The sequence below is a fragment of the Schistocerca piceifrons genome, chromosome X, assembly GCF_021461385.2.
Source record: "Schistocerca piceifrons isolate TAMUIC-IGC-003096 chromosome X, iqSchPice1.1, whole genome shotgun sequence".
NCBI classification, from domain to species: Eukaryota; Metazoa; Arthropoda; class Insecta; order Orthoptera; family Acrididae; genus Schistocerca; species Schistocerca piceifrons.
Genome location: NC_060149.1, coordinates 428,486,472 through 428,506,572, shown reverse-complemented (window position 1 = coordinate 428,506,572; position 20,101 = coordinate 428,486,472). Strand labels below are relative to the sequence as shown.

Sequence of the window (20,101 nt, the reverse complement as noted above, 5' to 3'; positions counted from 1 at the left end):
ACAAACAATATTCCACACAATGTCTAAATTGTTTAAACAATCATCCGGGCTGTCCGGTAGACTGGCCCTCGTTGTCAGTCCACCGGGTGGATTCGATCCGGGGCCTGTGCACCTACCAGAGTCCAGGAAGCAGCGCATTAGCACTCTTGGCTACCCTGGCAGGTATGAGACAGGATGACTGACTGCTATTAAATGGTCTATTTTATGCTGTCACCCCTAGAGGTTAGAGTAGAACAGTTAACCGTGTTTTGTTTTACCGCGCAGCGAGTTCCAAGTTGAGACAATGTGTTTTTGCAATAGTGATATGCATATATGCAGATGGCCGTAGTATCGCGTACACAAGGAATAAAAGGGCAGTACATTGGCAGAGCTGCAGTTCATACTCGGCTAATTCATGTGAAATGGTTTCAGACGTGATTATGGCTGAACGACGGGATTTAACAGACTGAATGGAAAGTGGTAGTTGGGCCAAGGACACATGGGGCATTCCATTTTGGAAATCCTTTGGGAATTCAATATTCTGAGATCCACTGTGTCAAGAGTGTGCCGAGAATAGCCAAATTTTGGACATTATCTCTAACCATAGACAATGCAGTGGTCGCCGGCCTTCACATAAAGACAGAGCAACAGCATTTGCGAAGCGATGTTAGTGCTAACAGACAAGCAACATTGCATGAAGTAACTGCAGAAACCAATATGGGACCTTCAAAGAATGTATGTTAGGGCAGTGCAGTCAAATGTGGAGCTAACGAGCTATGGCAGCAGTTGACCAACGCGAGTACGTTCGCTAACAGCACAACATCGCCTGCAGCGCCTATCCTGGGCTCATGACCACATCGACTGGACCGTTGATACGGCACTGTGCAAGCTAGTTGTGGCTCCAAAATGATGGCAAATGTGTTTATATGGAATGGACTGGCTTCTTTAGTCCAACTGAACTGGTCATTGACTGGAAATTGTTATGTGCGGCTACTTTGAGACTGTCTGCAGCCATTCATGCATGGACTTCATGTTCCCAAACAAAGATGGAATTTTTATGGATGATAATGCGCTATGTCAGAACATTCTCAGCAATTCAAGTGAATAATTTGGCCATCCAGGTTGCCCGACATGAATCCCATCGAATATTTATGGAACATAATCGAGGGGTCAGTTCATGCACAAACTCCTGCTCTGGCGACACTTTCGCAATTATGGATGCCCACAGAGGCAGCATGGCTCAAAATTTCTGCACAGAACGACTTGCCGAGTCCATGACATATCAAACTGCTGCACCACACCAGGCAAAAGGAGGTCCAACATGATGTTAGGAGGTACCTCACTGTATAAGCAAACACGTGGATTGGCACAGCTGTCGCCAGGTGGTAAGCCAGCAATGGCTAGAACTTGTCTTCCCCTTCTGTGCGCTGTAATGAGGTCTAGTTTTCCTACGATATAGGCTTCCAGTGAGCAAAAACTAACTTCATGGGGAAATTATTCCATCACCTTTTCAACCATCTTTTGTCTACTGTCTGTGTAGTAAGTCTTAGTTTTTCTGTGACTATTAATTTATTTGAGACAATGCACTTACTCACTTGACTATTATATTATAGTGCTTAATCTTTAAGTAATTGTAAGTCAGCATTTAAAGTTTTGTAAGGAGGATGGCCCAGGTGCAAGTCCACTTGTATTTCGTGAAGAGTTTAAGTGTTAATGAAGATTTTGAGGCGTCTAAAGGTTCCCTCTCTCATCTATTGTATACGTCTGTCATTTGATGATATTAGGCTATTTGCATCACTCAGCTTTGTTATAGAATTTTGATGTTATTTCCCATGTAGATCTCTAGTGTTGACAAGGATTTTGTTTTGCCTTTCAAAAGAATGCATTACGTTTGCCATTTATTTTTTATTTATTTTTTACAATGCTACCTTTTGCAAGCTTACTTTGAGTGTTTCATTTTGTTGTAAAATCCAGAATGTGCAAAACCTCTTTGCTGTGTCTATTCTGTTCGTCTTACTGATCAATGGACCATTACATTTTGAACTTTCATCTAACTTTTTAAACTGATGTTCCACTCCTCTGTACAGGAGCTAATTCCATTGTCATTTTGGAAACATTTATTTGCGTTATTTCCATTCTAGGCACCACTCTTAAGTGTTAAAAGCAGTTTTGCATTTCTAATTCTTACGTCCAGTGAACAGACCGTTTCCCTTCAGTCTAAAATTTTCCTAGCCATGCCCAGTGAAATTAATATGAATTTTTTCCTTAAGTATGTGTTTTACACAGCATACAAGTATGTAGTCCAAATTACAGTACTTAGGTATTGAAATTTTCGTTTTGAAGCGTCTGTTGTGGTTTTTATGAGGACAACAAATTCCTAAAACAGATGGCCAGCATTTTTGGAACCTTATATGTGCTGAAAGTCAACACAGAGATGCACTCTGTCATCCTATTCCTGTTTCAAATTTAAAACAAGTACTGTACCAACAATTTTAACTAAGCTGCCTTAAAACTAGTTTTTTGCCATACAGAAGTTAAGATTCTTTCATATATAAACTTTGGTGTCCCTCTGTGCTGATTGTTATCAGTGTTTAACCTGTCACACAGGGTTGTCTTACTCTGTTTTTAAGCGTACTTAGCATCATACTGCTGGAACCCATCACCTGCTCTGCTTAAAAAACATAACTTAGCTTGCTTTATTTTCCCTTTCCTACAGCATTCCTGCATCTTCACTCTTCTCCACCTGCACTCTGCGGCACCTACTCCTCAGTTCAGGTATAATGTGGTTTCTTGACTGAAAATGAATTTATGCAATTTTTCTTTCCACTATTAAGTACACTGGTTTTCCACTTCCAGGTCATTTTCCACTTTTATCTTGTGGAGATATACCTTCTTTCAAGAAATTACACACATGCATTATTCAGTCACTGCAGACACCCAAAACACTTTGGAAGGCAGTTTAACAAATCTGAAACCTACCTTCAGAGCCTGATAATCACTGAACATACCACTGTCTTTTTGATTTCTTCCTCTCAACTTTCTTATTGTTACTGGTTGGTATAGATGAGTTTAACATGTCAGCATTAACACACCATTGTCATGGCAATAAATTCATTAACATTATAATTTTAGAATGTTAATGCATTTATTGCCATGACAAGGGTGTGTTGTGCTATCATTTCATACTCATCATCAGCCACAAGTCAACCAATGTGATGCCGACTGAAATAAGACTTGCACTTGGCACCTGAACCCAAATGGGGCCTCCCGGCCATCAATGCCATATGATCATTTCATTTCATAATTTTAGATTTATCCCATAAAGTAGAAACAAAAATTGCTTACAGAACGATAAAATTTTTAAAACAGCATGCCTGAGATTAAAATAAAATACACAAGTCATTTAATTTTAAATTCGATATTTTACTACCCTAAATTCTACAGAAAAGGCATAAACAAAGAATTTTAATACCACATTCAGTAATAAACGAGAAGGGGGTGGGAGAGCAATGTGTCAATATCTAAAACATAATTGAACATGTATGTTTTGGCTTTCAAAACTTTCACATTTTGGATGACTGATGTTTTAGATCTTCATCATAAATCAACACCCTGTATCATTTACAAATCAACAAGTTATGATTCACCCACATCTTTTTCTCAAGCAGTTTATTTCATTTACCGCATGTATCTGTATTAAATTACCTTACAGGTATTATTACAGGTTTTCAAGTTTTGTACAATTTGTGACACGTTCAATGTTTGCATTCCTTTGCCAATGATCATTTTTGCATCTTAAGGAAATTCCTTCAAGTTAGCGTCATTGGCTAGGTCATGGAAGATACTTTCAGACATTAATACAAAACTACTGTAGATATTGTGGCAAAACAATATACACTGTATAGTGTTTGAGGAACATCTTATCACTTACCAACATTTTACTGACTTAAGTACTTGCAAATGGAACGTTATCACCAGCAGCAAGGCAGCAAACATAACATTACACAACAGAAATAATCTATACTTCATTCATCATAAGAATAAATCTGATGTAAACAGACACAAATGCGACAATTTGTCAGCAGCCGTAGCTCTCTTACACTGGCGTTGTTCGCTCTTCGAAGTAGGTCCAACTTGTGTATTAGAAATTTTATTACTATGCCACTGTAAAAGAAACTAAGACATTCTGATGTATTAACAGCCATCGATGTTTTTACTGAATCACACTTTAGCTATGCAATTTTTACTTCAAAAATCAGGTACAGTCACAGTCTCTGCAAGCACTACTTGTGCTCTGGTTGTATCGTCGTTCGTATGTACCGTGGAAATGGGTTACAATGCTTCTTGCTTCATAGTGAAATGTGTATAGAACATCGTTAATGGCTAGAAACTAGTAGCTCTTAACGTTTTTCGCAAGATTACAGAGAAAATCCATCTGACTTTTTTTGTGAAACACTATGTAATAAATATAAGGGAGAGTAATTTAATTTATGTGTGGTGTATTCAATAGCGTCATAACTGGCAGCAGATCAAAACCTGTTGTGGTCTACAACTTTTTTTTCAGTTTGAATACCTAAATCATTTAAATATGGAATTCATCAAATATAGGGTAATTAACTCATCCTTAACCATCATTTTTTCCAAGAAACATGCACGTCTTTTATTTTCTAATTACTAAGGACCAGAAAAATTTGCATTTTACGATAAATGCAAAATAGATGTGAACTCTGCCTCAAAATGTGAAAAAACAAAATTATGTAATCGACTGTTTCATAGTGAAATGAAACCACATGAGCTATTTATCAGAGATAGTTCGAAATAGTTTTATTTTCTGCGTAAAATACAGGCAATGTAAGCAGTTACTGGCATTTTAAATCATCTGGCAAAGCCCAATTTGGGAAGGTAATGAGCGCAAGAACGTACTTGCAAAATGAAGTGTATGAACTCAATGATGTATCAATGCGCTCAATGATCTGATGGCATGCCAGTTGGCGGTTGAATGGTCTGTTTAAGGCATGTCGCGTAATGCAATGTAGTACTCAGTGATGGGACCTAGCATTTTACAAGAAAGAAACGTATACATTTGTTACCTATAGCTCGAAAGATAGTATAATGCGGACAGTTTTAACGTGGCAAATTAGGTGGCGGATGTTTTTAACTGTAGTTGCATCTAATACCGCTAGAGATTGGGCCTGAACTACATTGTTAACAATACTCTGCTCACTTCACCAATCCATTGCACGATAGCCGCCCCCAAATGCTTTGTGTTGAGTGTTGCTCATCGTTTTCTTTTCTTCTTTTGAAATAGGTGACTAATCCTGGTCCATCAAGTCTTCCAATTACAACCTTAACAACACCAGAAGAGATTGGGCCATCCCTGTGACAATGTACCAGTTCTGTTGGAGGCTGCTGCCCAGTGAAATGGAGGCGGGGCTTGTTTCCCTGCACCAGCACTCCTCATTTGGTGAGAAACATTCTGTTCCGTTTACACTTGCGGCCATCTGCGACTATAGCCTATAACTCCTGCCCACTGCACTATAGCGACTGGGAAACAAAATCTATAACATTTTTTGATGGCACTGGAATTCTTCCCCTAATGCTAAAATCGAGTTGCTTTCTTTCAGTTCTATTTCTAAGCAAAGTGTTTGCCAGTTCTAGCTAGTGATTGTCAAGCAGGACTATGAAAGCCCATAAAAGGTCAAAATTAGTAATCTGCAGATTTTTCGATCTTCAAATTGGGCAGGAAAAGACAAATAAGGTCCTGAAACAACTTATCTCTGAGATGCATTCACGTAACTGGTGGGAAAATGGTGCTGCTTTTCAACAGAACAGCCAGTTTTGAAAGCTTAAATACACCCAAACGAAGAAAGCAAAGGTCATTTCAGAAGAAAAAGGTGTAAGTTTTCGCAAAAACAGACATTCCCATCAAAAAGTTCCCAATCAGCACCTTTTTCAATAGTAGTTTTAAAGAACTAATAATTTATTTGTCTTCATTCATGTAGCACAACAGCCTTTTAAATTTGTGCCTCTAATCATTTACAAATAAAGAAAACAGTTGCAAATCTTGACAAAAATATACGCGAATTTTGCAAAACATAGGTGCTACATTTTCTGGTCCCTACTAATTACATAGCACATGCAAAATTCTGGTTTTCATTGCAAATGCACAATCTTAATTATCGATATTTTATGAAAGATTTTTAAATATTGTTGAAGTTAAGAAAAAAAGATCAATTTTTTTGGAGAAAAATGAAAAATCAGATATTCTTTGTTTGAATATGCCCATTGTTTTGTAGGACAGATGTGGTCTCTCACAAGCCAGAGTGATAAGCATCATTGAAACATGGAAAACAGCAATTTTCATATCAACTACCACACTGTACAAATGCTACATTTTAACAGTTGTCACCTTAACACTGCAATCTGGACTAAATAGAATTGATCTGGAGCTCAGTTAACGGATTTGTTGCGAAAAATAAGGTATTTAAGCTGCCAAACGTACTAGAATTAATTCACGAAGCTACCTGACACGTTGCTGCCAAATGATGGCGAAATGCAGAACAGAACGTCATAGAAGAGGAGTAGGACGACATGGGGACTTTTTGGTGGCCTGAGATTCTGTTGCTGATCACCTGATCATCAATGTAGCAGTACTGTATTCCTTGGAGTTCGATATGGAGGGAGTTCAAGATTATCAGGCAACTGACAGTAATATCTTCAGTGGCTTCAATATTTAACTACATCGTTAACTCCCAGCAGAACTCTTTTACACCACACATAGCTCAAGGAGAAAAATTACCCTTGTTAAAGTAAGGAATTTTCATCACTCTTGTTTTTAATTACAATACTATGTTTGCTAAGATCGTGAGCATCAGATCACCTAAGATGCGTATTGCTCGAGTTTTACCATTATTTCCTTCTGCATAAAAGGTTCTCGGTTTACTTGCCGCGTCAAATTTGGATAAAATCCCAAGCTTTCGATGACTACCTCCGTCATCTTCGTCAGGGGTAAAACTGACTGTCGTGGACCGGTGAGGCTTCCGCTTTTATAAGCAGTGGACGGCTTCTCATTGGCTGGATGACGTCACGGTGAAACCGATGCATACTGAGGTGGCGGCCCCTATATCCATAGGTTTTGTTTGCGCGCATGGGATTTTATCCAAATTTGATGCGGCAAGTAAACCGAGAACTTTTTATGCAAGGACTCCGTCACGAAAGACTTTGTAGTCATTATTTCCTTCTGTTTTAAAATTAAATGACATTCAAAGCTACATTGTTCTCTGCTCATCTCTTTTTACATCTTTACTGCAACTGTCCACATCACTGCAGGTTAGTTAGACCAGGTGGCTGGGCAGTGCTGTCCATGTTAAATGTGCCAGTAAAGCTGTTGTCGCGTATTATCACCGAGTCGATGTATGCGTAACATGAAGCATATAATGTATCCTCATTATTGTACTCGACTGTACTTAAAGACAGCTTGGCTTCAATTCCACGTGAAACGAAATCCAATGAAGTTCCAGCAAATGTGGAAGAATACATAGTATATTGTTTACATGAGGTTTATTCTTATGATGAATGTCGTATAGTACAATTAGACACACAACAGTACGTTCTGCAAACATTTGTTTTCTTCTCGTAGAAGGCTGCAACCTACAAGCCAACCAGTCCAAATACAAATACTAATAATGTCCTCAAGCAACAATAACTTAACACACTCGCAATAGTTTCATATAAATTGTAGCGCAACACAACAGGGTACCATTTATTATTGCTCACAAGATTTAACACACAACTGATGAGTCTCTAAAGATTAAATAATAAAAAAAAAGAATGCATGAATGGTCAGTTCCTCCTGCAAACTTTGTGATTAATATCCACCAGTCACACGAAGAATGCTCCAAATCCAAATGTTTTCCTCATAGCATCCCAGTAGTACCGATTCCAGTTTTCTTTAGTAGTATCCATTTCACTGAAAACAAAATAGTAACATTAATTCAGCCACCAAAGTAGTAAGTGACTTAACTTTTACAGCTAAGTTCTTTCATTATATTAACTAGAACCAAAGTTATTACTAGAAATGAGAAGGTAGATACGAAACTATTTAAAACATACTTTGTACCACACAATAGGCAATTAATTCTTGTGCAACATGTTATTTTCAGGAATCCCTTCAACTAAAAAGTAGAATATTTGAAAAAAAAATGAATTTTACTCTTGAATACTTGGGGATTTATTAACCATGAATGGTATGAAGCGAGAGGTGAATATACAGTGAAGTGACTGAAGACCAATTATAAAGTACTTTTATTGTTTGTAAGGTTTCATTATTTGAGCAGTCTCACATATCATACCCAAAATCACACATTTCAAAACCAAGAGTTTTATCTACTTAAACCAGTCCACACTTTCATATCTGCAATACCTTCAGTTACAGAATATTTTCGTTCAATAGTGGGAGAAGTGTTGCATAGACAGCCCATATTTCACTTCAGTCTTCTACTTGTCATAAAAATAAACAAAGTACGTGAAATCAAATTAACACTGCTTTCAAAGTTGCAAATCAGTTTTTATTTTAAAAAAACTTTTGGTTGGGAATGAAAAACCTTGAAGGCTGAGGAGCCCTTCTGTCAGTGTCACTGCTTCCACTGCAAAAATGCAAATTCTAGTCTCAGAAAATGTGCTGGAATTTACACCACAATCTCACAAACCATGAAGCTAAAGATTATATAGTCAAAACAAAATAAGCCTGAAAGTAGAGAACCATGTGGTATAATCTAATTGGATTGGATTGATGGAGTTAAAGCGATCAAACTATCATGTTATGAGTCCATTCATTCTTTATTCATCAAGCCAGGAAGAGTCCTCAGATAGAAAGGACACCCAAGACAAATCCTGATGAAACTGACTGATCAAGATTCAATAATACCAAGAGGTAGAAGAAAGTAGAAGTGAGAGAGGGGTAAAAGGTTGAATTTGGGCAAGTTGCTCCACCCAGAAAGCAGGTTGAGGTCCTCAGGGCATGTTATGCAATGGGAGAGAGACACTCTGCATCCAACCATCATCTCTCTCCATTAGCACAAGAAAGCTAGCAACACAGACAAGTTCGTAAAATCAACAAGGAGAACAATGGGGATGAGACATTTAACCAATGGCAGATGTAAAAGAATAAGAAGAATAATTAGGATGAGCAGGAGCCAGGCTGGAGCACCAAGCAAGAGCAGCCATGGCTCCCCCTGGGTCACAGCAGGTGACAATACACCTCTTTAATGCCTCAAGTGGCTGATGGGGCTAATGTGGCCTACCTCACAGAGGAGAGTGGAAACCACCTACATAAGTAACACACAAAACCAGATCAGCTGCTCTGGCGTCATCCAGTAGCACCCGGAGACAGCATGTCAGCAAGCTTACCATTCTACCAGAAGGTGGTCAAATCCAGAAGGCTGTGGGCCACAGATGGGCACTGCACCAACAATGGGGTCTATTCCTTGTGAGGAGCACAAAGGGAAAGCTGCCACATGTCATGGTCATGGTCCCCTTTATTGCTTGCAGTTTGTTCAGAGAAACTGGGCACACCAATTTGTGTTCCAAGCCTCCAAAAACTGATGGCATAGAGTTGGCTATAGGTCTGATTCCATCATCTCCAAAGTTGGCATTCCGATAGCTAACTGGTCAGCATGTTCGTTCCCTGGAATTCCAACGTGACCCGAGGACCAGGAAAAGACAAGCGACCATCCAGTTTGATGGATATCAGGAAGGAGATTCTGGATAACAAAACTATGGGTTTTGAGGGTAGCACTGGTCAATAGTCTGAAGACTACTCTGGGAGTCACTGCTGATTAAGAACATCTTGCCTGTTCAAGAACGAACAAGACTGAGGGCTCGAGTGAGGGCCACCAATTCTGTGGTGAATACAGTGCATCCCTTCAGCAGGGAGCATAGTCTACTGCACCCCGCATGTAGGCAAAACCAGTTCATCCATTGACCTTAGAGCCTTCAGTGTATTACCAGCTCTGAACCCAGAAATTCATGAAGAATGGCCAGGAATATGCAATGAAAAACCATGGTATTAGCAGTGTGTTCAGTCAAAAGGGCAGGTTGAGTCACATCCCACGACATTTGGGCGTAAGTGACTGTTCCAAGACAAAAGATGACAGTGGGGGAAGTGATTTCAGAGCAGAGAAATTGTATGGTAACTTCGATCGTGACTCGGGTTGAGCCTCTACAATGCTGCAAGCAAGGCCGAGACATATGCCAATTCACATAACAAAGATGGGACAGGATCAGATCCTTGTAAAGTCTCAAACATATACTGCTGTCTGCCTATGGCCAGCAACATGTGGCTCCTTCAGTCACTGAATGGTATCCGGTTGCAGATCCGCAGACTCCAGAAGGAAAGAGTCCTGAGGGACTCCTTCCTGATGAGGGTTACTGAAGGTGTGTTGCTTCTCAAACTGGGGCTTAACGGTAGTAGGAATGTCGCCAACCACCAGGGAAGCGAGGTAGGTGAGCAGCCCCAAGGGTCAGATGTAGAAGGCGCAGAAGGGTGAGGGTACTGTCACGAGATATTATGACATTGTCATCGATGTAGCAAATGTCATACATATAGTATGCGAACAATCATATTTCTTCCTAATCTCCTGAAAAGGTGGAGAGTCAAGAGCCTGATGTTCTTGGGAGGCTCTCTGGACGACAGACTGCAGGGCTGTGAAGCCACAAGCAGAAAAAAGTCTGAGTCACTTCATTTACAAGCCACTTACCTTGGTGCCATCCATTCCAAATGGAGGCTCTCTCCATAAGCGTCACACAACCACATCAATGGCTACCTGACCAGGTACCCACTGCCTGGAGTCCCAACAGGCACATACTCCTTGCCATATGCAGGGAGTTACCTGTGCGGACACCGACTGCACGATCTCCATGTAGTAAGATGGGTACCACCATTAAGGTATTTAATCCCCACAACAGAATGACTACCATGTATTACTCCTGCCAGAAAAGAAGGATAAAAAGGCAGAAAGGCACAAAAAGTGGAATGTACACCACATTCGGCACCCTTCCCTGCACAAACTGCACTTCTGTAAAATTTGGAAGAGGAATGGTAGGTCAAACTCAGCAAAGGAGAAAATGTAGTGACGGATTGAAGTGCTGTACGACATAAGTGAATGTCCAAAATCATAAACCAAATCCAAACATGGTTGGTACCAAGCAGACCATCCAAAGGAGTGTCAGAGGGGAACAAATTGTAGTAGGAGAATGAACATGCAGCTCAATAAGGAAGTAGTGCTGCATGGGGCAGAGTCCTGTGACAGCCGAGCACTTGCTCATAAAAAAGATATGTGAATCCCATGGGAGGGGAGGGGGGGGGGGGTTATTATCTGAAATGAATAGTGTTAGTGGGGAGGGAGAGAGGGAGAGGGAGAGGGAGAGAGAGAGGGGGGGGGGGGGACCTGAACAACACTTTAAGGATATTCTCAGTAAACAGAAAATAAGAAGGAGCACACAGAAAATAAGAAAGAGCACACTGAAGACAACAGCATGTACCACACATTTATAAAAGCTCTGGTTATGTTCACCGTGTCGCAGTAGTAGTCGTCGTAGTAGTAGTAGTAGTAGTAGTAGTAGTAGCAGCAGCAAAAAAATGTTTGTGGAGAAAATATGATGCTGGTATAATGTTGGCCGTCCAGTAGTGTTTATAAACATTTTCTTGACACCAGGGTACTCTATTCAGAGGATTTGAACAGGTAAACGAGTAAACTTTGTACCAATTTGTGCCGTATCTACCGCCACTGCCAAGCTCTAGGTGGCATGGTGGCTGATGGGAGTAACTAGGTTCGTTCGAATCAAGATATCATGACCAATCAACCATTTTTAAACTGTCTCCACTGCGCAAATGCACTTTCGTGATGATTGTGATCATCGTGACACCTTTGTCGAACCATATTTAGCGCGTTTTGGCATATGGTCACGTGGAGCGGTAGTTGACACTGTCATTCACTTTGTGTTGCTCAAATGTTTTTAGTGTAAACACATCCCCAGTTACGTATTGTATTCATGCTGAGCAAGATGTGTTTCGAGAATTTATTCTCATTGTCAAGTGTAGTATTTACGTATGTATTTTTTGTGATGTTACACAAACAAACAATTTTGTGTGTGTGTGTGTGTGTGTGTGCGTGTGTGTGTGTAGTCTTCTCTGTAACTGATGAGCCACAGTACCAGATAACCTCAAAAAGGTGAGTACAGTGCAAGAGACACAGAACAACACATATTCAAACACTATACAAAATACTTTTTTAAATATTTGCACTTGACAATGAGAAAAATTCTCGAAACGCGTCGTGCTAAGCATGAAAAAATACGTAACTAGTGCAGTATTTCATTATTTAAATAATGAAAGACAGCTGCAGGCTTTCCAAAAGCATCGATTATGATGTTTGAAATTAAGTCAAATGTTTCCACTTCCCAGACAGTTATCAATTCCAGTTACATCAGCAGTTTTTATTAGCTAACAAACTTTTATTGGATAATTTAAAAAAAGTCCCTGACAAGTCTTTTGATGACTGTTATGTACATATATCATACATAAAGTGCAAGGGGGGTATCATATACACAACTTTTACAGCTTAAAACTTTATTTCCCGCATTTTACACCATTTTTTTGCAGTCTCTTGAAAAGTGTATAAGTGGGGTTTCACTGTATATTGCTTCACCACAGATCACGATACTCTTGTGTAAAGTATGTCAGCTCATTAGTCTCTACAAGACATCGTCATTATGTAATTCAGCTGATTACCGAGGATACAACACTGCCCACAGCCAGCATCTGAGTACAACAATGGAAAATGCTTAAGGTATCATTTCGATCTAATGTGACAACAATATAAACATTTTAGGCACGAAAAATATTCATATAATGGAAACACTTTATGGAATCAAACTGACAGAAAGAGGCATCACCTCAACAATTTGTAACAGTGATGGACCATATTACCGTTTGTAATCAGAATAAATGATTGACAGAGTTATTAAAGTGCACCAGAAGGCATTTTAACTATGCCAAAATTAACACAGCAACTATACTGGGATATTAGTGGCAAAATCTAAATTGAGTACCATTCAAGCACTGTTACTAAAGATGTCAAGCGAAGACTGATATAACATGTCAAATGCTGCAGGATAATTCTGTAGACCATCTTTTGGTAGAATAGACACCCTACAAGAAATAAAAACCACCAAGTTACTTTATATGGTGGCAGAATCCCCACCACCACCACCACCACCACCACCACCACCACCACCACCACCACCACCACCCCCGCCGCCGCCAACAACAACAACAACAACAACAACAATAATAACCTTTCTGGCACATCCTTCTGTACCAGTTTCACCTCCGTACAGTCCGATAGCTCCTCTATGTCCATTGTGACGTCTGAGAAATGACCATCGGGCCATCCCTTGAACCTCCATTTCTGACAGATCTTAGCATTAGGAACCTGTGAACACACATCAGTTCCATAAAATAATATGGCATAATGGCAATGCAACTGTTTCCTTTGCATTGCACCTCTATTAGCCTGCACAAAAATGTTTCATTAAAATTATTTTCTTAACAAATGCAGTAGAAGTACAACAATCTGAAAATTAACAGAAGATGAATAATATTTAGTTACACATTCACTGCACTAATGCCACCCTCCAACTGCCAAATTATGCCTGGAAATTAGCAGCACTGCAAGTGGTTGTATGTTAAATTTCATTTTATTTAACAATGATTTGCCCAGAAGTCTAATGTGTTAGTACAATTATCACAAAAATTTACTTTTACAACAAAGCAATGCTTGACCAGACAAATCTTTAAATATGCTATTTTATTACAAACAGTACTAGAACACGAGCATTTGAAAATATCAGTACAGTAACACATGTATGACAACTATATAATGATTGCATGGCTCATTCATGAACACGTTGGCAGTTAGGGAAGGAGGATGGGGGAAGTGGGGGGGGGGGGGGGGGGGGGGGAGGGAGCATACATGAAACTTTATGAAAAAATATTTATTTTGTAAGCTCACAATTGCAGTATCATACATGGACTGTTTAAACAGCAATTTGAAACTGGATTCCCTATTTTTCAAGCATTTGAGCTTTATGGGAAGAGACTTTAAAATATTGTTATCTGCAAACTTGTCATTGGTGCAAAAGAGGTGTTAATTCTTTGTGAATGTCATTCACGTGTCTGTGGTGTGTCATGGACATTTGCACTGCTTCCATAGAGAGTAGGGTTAATTATAAATTGTGTATTGTGAAGCAGTGTTAACTTTTCCAAACTGATTAAATTTGTAAAAGTGAGAAATTCCCCTAACAAATAATTACCAACATATAATGGACCGTACATAAACAAAATGATGTCTTGTAGACTTCTGGTTACCAATGCAACCAAGTAGTCAAAGGCCAAAATCAGCAAAGTTCAGTTCTAGCAATGTGTGAAGAATATGATGTTCCAGTTTGCAGTCCTAAGAATTAGTGAAGACACAGGTCATGCAATATTTGTTGGAGGTGACTAATCCAAGAAGTGTAGACTGGGCCACCTATGGATTCACTGTAGGTGGTACAGACATTGTTTTGAAGTACTTAAACAGATTTTCCAAAAATTGTCTTTAACCACTAGTTAGACAACCCATACCCATTGAAAATATTTTAGACCTTGTAGCTATGAACAGACCTTACCTTAACAGTGACAGTATAGAAAAAGGGGTTAGCGATTGTGATGATATAATGACAATTTTTACTAGTTAATTAATCCATCAAAAAGGCTAGGAGGGTATTTATGCTAGAAAATGCAGATATGCAGTAGTTAACATTCCACTTAGACAATGAATTGACATCATTTAATTCGAATATGACAGATGTAGAGGAATTATGGGCAAAGTTTAAACTGATTTTAAATTGTGCTTTGGAGATGTATGCGCCAAGCAAATGGCTTAATGACGGAAAAGACTTACTCTGGTGTAATAATGCTGAGGAAGCAGCGAGTGTTGAGCTCTCAGTTCAAAAATGAATGCGCAGCTGTCAACTGGCAAAGCGTGCTCATACATAGGTTTATCGACAGATGTTCTCCCCTCTTGTGAATGGAACAGGAAAGGACATTACTAGTAGGGTACATGGTACCCTCCACCATGCACCATATGGTAGCTTGCAGAGTATGTATGTAGATGAACTTAGTACTTGATAAGTCTTTCTATTCCGCACAAGAATTTCTGTTATTGTAATATGTAGAAGGTGGTGGGTAGGAATTACTAATTCACACCACCTGTAGCCGTATTTACAAAGTTGTGATGTCTGTGTAATATGACGCATTCTATGTCATTACAATTTATCATGCAAAATTATCCATAGTACACAAAATAAACTACTTTCTTAATACCTTGCTATACTCTGAAGAGTCTGAATCGTGATTACAATTTTGGACCAAACATTAATATCTCTAGTCAGACTCATGCAAACCAAAGTGAACCAAACATACATATCACTAGACACTCTCATAGGAACCAAAATCAGGCCAAACATAAGCATCACGAATCTAACTCGTGAGATAAACACTTGTCAGTTACAATCGCGGATTAATTCTTAGCATTACATTACAAGAACTGGTTTCAGTTTGTTAAATCCACATTACAAATCAAGTGTACTAGTGGTTTTGTACTATGGTTTTTGAAGAAAAATTTAATAAATCCTTACAGAATGTTAACGAGAGGAGCACTTACACGGTCAGTGATGTTTAATCCAGTGACATGATTGTAGAAAATAAGAAGCATGCAAAACCCTTTGTTATAGGCAACAGTAGGGAACAGGAAAATTGGATACCTAAATCCTGTGTATTGTGGATTTGGCAGTAAGCAAAACCCACATAAATCATTTGGAAATATTCTGAGACTCTTGGCATAGAAGTATCCATTTCAAATTACTTAACTGAACACACAGGATTATTAGAACCATTTTCTGTTCTGTTTGATGACAAAATTTTGGGAAATACTAATTACAGAAACAAATCATTTTACCTGTCATGTAATAGACAACAAATGGAAAAAACAGAAAGTGGATGACACTTGGTACCCTGTTACCTTCAACAAAATAAAGGCTTACCATGCACTGTGATTTTTGATGAAGTCATAAAAACCAAATATCTGAATGTATTGGTCTAAAAGCCTTGTAGTAGAAATGCTGATATTTTAAAAAGTTCATGACTTACATTTTTGCAAAAAACAAAACAGTTGACAGTACTGACTGGCATCGAAAGACAGGACTTGTCGACCTTTGGAATGAGAAATTTACCCATTACATGAAAATGACAGTATAGACGAATTCTTGATGAAATAGTAAGAACATTTGGCAAACAAACAATTTAGTCCATCAAAATTAGCAATATTTGGGTTAAAAATTTATCAACTACATGAGGCAAGTACCAGCTTTTGTTGTGGTTTCAGATTACATAGTGGCTAAGACAAAACTGATTGGAATAGGTGTGCCTCAGATAATGTTGTCATGGACTTGTCAAAATCAAAACTGAATAAGGGATATACTTATTTTGTTGACAATTAGTACTCCTCCCCTACTCAAGAGGATGTCGTTATCAGGAGAAAGATATCTGGCGTTCTACGGATCGGAGCGTGGAATGTCAGATCCCTTAATCGGGCAGGTAGGTTAGAAAATTTAAAAAGGGAAATGGATAGGTTGAAGTTAGATATAGTGGGAATTAGTGAAGTTCGGTGGCAGGAGGAACAAGACTTCTGGTCAGGTGACTACAGGGTTATAAACACAAAATCAAATAGGGGTAATGCAGGAGTAGATTTAATAATGAATAGGAAAATAGGAATGCGGGTAAGCTACTACAAACAGCATAGTGAACGCATTATTGTGGCCAAGATAGATACGAAGCCCACACCTACTACAGTAGTACAAGTTTATATGCCAACTAGCTCTGCAGATGACGAAGAAATTGAAGAAATGTATGATGAAATAAAAGAAATTATTCAGATTGTGAAGGGAGACGAAAATTTAATAGTCATGGGTGATTGGAATTCGAGTGTAGGAAAAGGGAGAGAAGGAAACATAGTAGGTGAATATGGATTGGGGGACAGAAATGAAAGAGGAAGCCGCCTGGTAGAATTTTGCACACAGCATAACATAATCATAACTAACACTTGGTTTAAGAATCATGAAAGAAGGTTGTATACATGGAAGAACCCTGGAGATACTAAAAGGTATCAGATAGATTATATAATGGTAAGACAGAGATTTAGGAACCAGGTTTTAAATTGTAAGACATTTCCAGGGGCAGATGTGGACTCTGACCACAATCTATTGGTTATGACCTGTAGATTAAAACTGAAGAAACTGCAAAAAGGTGGGAATTTAAGGAGATGGGACCTGGATAAACTGAAAGAACCAGAGGTTGTACAGAGATTCAGGGAGAGCATAAGGGAGCAATTGACAGGAATGGGGGAAATAAATACAGTAGAAGAAGAATGGGTAGCTTTGAGGGATGAAGTAGTGAAGGCAGCAGAGGATCAAGTAGGTAAAAAGACAAGGGCTAGTAGAAATCCTTGGGTAACAGAAGAAATATTGAATTTAATTGATGAAAGGAGAAAATATAAAAATGCAGTAAGTGAAACAGGCAAAAAGGAATACAAACGTCTCAAAAATGAGATCGACAGGAAGCGCAAAATGGCGAAGCAGGGATGGCTAAAGGACAAATGTAAGGATGTAGAGGCCTATCTCACTAGGGGTAAGATAGATACCGCCTACAGGAAAATTAAAGAGACCTTTGGAGATAAGAGAACGACTTGTATGAATATCAAGAGCTCAGATCGAAACCCAGTTCTAAGCAAAGAAGGGAAAGCAGAAAGGTGGAAGGAGTATATAGAGGGTCTATACAAGGGCGATGTACTTGAGGACAATATTATGGAAATGGAAGAGGATGTAGATGAAGATGAAATGGGAGATACGATACTGCGTGAAGAGTTTGACAGAGCACTGAAAGACCTGAGTCGAAACAAGGCCCCCGGAGTAGACAATATTCCATTGGAACTACTGACGGCCGTGGGAGAGCCAGTCCTGACAAAACTCTACCATCTGGTGAGCAAGATGTATGAAACAGGCGAAATAACCTCAGACTTCAAGAAGAATATAATAATTCCAATCCCAAAGAAAGCAGGTGTTGACAGATGTGAAAATTACCGAACTATCAGCTTAATAAGTCACAGCTGCAAAATACTAACACGAATTCTTTACAGACGAATGGAAAAACTAGTAGAAGCCAACCTCGGGGAAGATCAGTTTGGATTCCGTAGAAACACTGGAACACGTGAGGCAATACTGACCTTACAACTTATCTTAGAAGAAAGATTAAGGAAAGGCAAACCTACGTTTCTAGCATTTGTTGACTTAGAGAAAGCTTTTGACAATGTTGACTGGAATACTCTCTTTCAAATTCTAAAGGTGGCAGGGGTAAAATACAGGGAGCGAAAGGCTATTTACAATTTGTACAGAAACCAGATAGCAGTTATAAGAGTCGAGGGACATGAAAGGGAAGCAATGGTTGGGAAGGGAGTAAGACAGGGTTGTAGCCTCTCCCCGATGTTGTTCAATCTGTATATTGAGCAAGCAGTAAAGGAAACAAAAGAAAAATTCGGAGTAGGTATTAAAGTTCATGGAGAAGAAATAAAAACTTTGAGGTTTGCCGATGACATTGTAATTCTGTCAGAGACAGCAAAAGACTTGGAAGAGCAGTTGAATGGAATGGACAGTGTCTTGAAAGGAGGATATAAGATGAACATCAACAAAAGCAAAACAAGGATAATGGAATGTAGTCTAATTAAGTTGGGTGATGCTGAGGGAATTAGATTAGGAAATGAGGCACTTAAAGTAGTAAAGGAGTTTTGCTATTTGGGGAGCAAAATAACTGATGATGGTCGAAGTAGAGAGGATATAAAATGTAGGCTGGCAATGGCAAGGAAAGCGTTTCTGAAGAAGAGGAATTTGTTAACATCGAGTATAGATTTAAGTGTCAGGAAGTCATTTCTGAAAGTATTCGTATGGAGTGTAGCCATGTATGGAAGTGAAACATGGACAATAAATAGTTTGGATAAGAAGAGAATAGAAGCTTTTGAAATGTGGTGCTACAGAAGAATGCAGAAGATTAGATGGGTAGATCACATAACTAATGAGGAAGTATTGAACAGGATTGGGGAGAAGAGAAGTTTGTGGCACAACTTGACCAGAAGAAGGGATCGGTTGGTAGGACATGTTCTGAGGCATCAAGGGATCACCAATTTAGTATTGGAGGGCAGCGTGGAGGGTAAAAATCGTAGAGGGAGACCAAGAGATGAATACACTAAGCAGATTCAGAAGGATGTAGGTTGCAGTAGGTACTGGGAGATGAAAAAGCTTGCACAGGATAGAGTAGCATGGAGAGCTGCATCAAACCAGTCTCAGGACTGAAGACCACAACAAAACGCTTTTTGAAGTTGGACCAGGGAAACAATGTTATTGAGACAGCACATAGCAATTGGCAAAATATGCCAAACAAATATTACAGAAAGGTGAATTTTTATGGAGAAGTTATAATAATAATTTGCTGCCTTTGAGACTGAAAGAGAAGCATGACATTTGTACGATATCAATGAAATACTAAAGCAGAGAAATGGTGGAAAACATATCAAAGAGTTTAGAACAGCAAGGGAGCCCAAACACGTCCTTTAATACAATGAGGAAATGGGTGAAATTGAGTGTTAAATCAGATGTTTACCTCTTTTCCAATCACGAGAAAAATACTCAAGGCATAATTTTTTATGTCTGATGTGGCTCTGTTTAAGTATGTACATTATCATTAAAACAAGTCAAATAAGTAAACACCTCTACTAATGTTTAAGAGTTGTAGGTATTTTCCTATTGGAAACTCATACCGGGGGAACATTTCTTCCCGTAATTAAATTTTTTATCTACTTTTTTGCATCTTGTTATTACGTTTCTCCTGAAGAAGTCACGCATGAAGAACCCCAAGAAGATTATATTCTATTAAAGTACTACTTATATATAAAAATTTGTATGTTTATATTTTGAG

At 38.9% G+C, this 20,101-nt stretch overlaps 1 protein-coding gene across 2 annotated transcripts in view; it reads right to left on the bottom strand.

Moving 5' to 3' along the window:
* Nucleotides 1-3,381: 3,381 nt before the first annotated feature.
* Nucleotides 3,382-20,101, bottom strand: part of LOC124721205 (activator of 90 kDa heat shock protein ATPase homolog 1) — a 96,356-nt gene continuing 79,636 nt past the window's right edge. For both annotated transcript variants that reach the window (XM_047246055.1, XM_047246054.1), the window contains exons 9-10: nt 13,336-13,472; nt 3,382-7,948 (exon numbers count right to left, since the gene is read on the bottom strand). In XM_047246055.1, the coding sequence (XP_047102011.1) occupies nt 7,861-7,948; nt 13,336-13,472 (225 nt within the window). In that variant the 3' untranslated portion in view covers nt 3,382-7,860. The remainder of the gene's footprint in view (nt 7,949-13,335; nt 13,473-20,101) is intronic.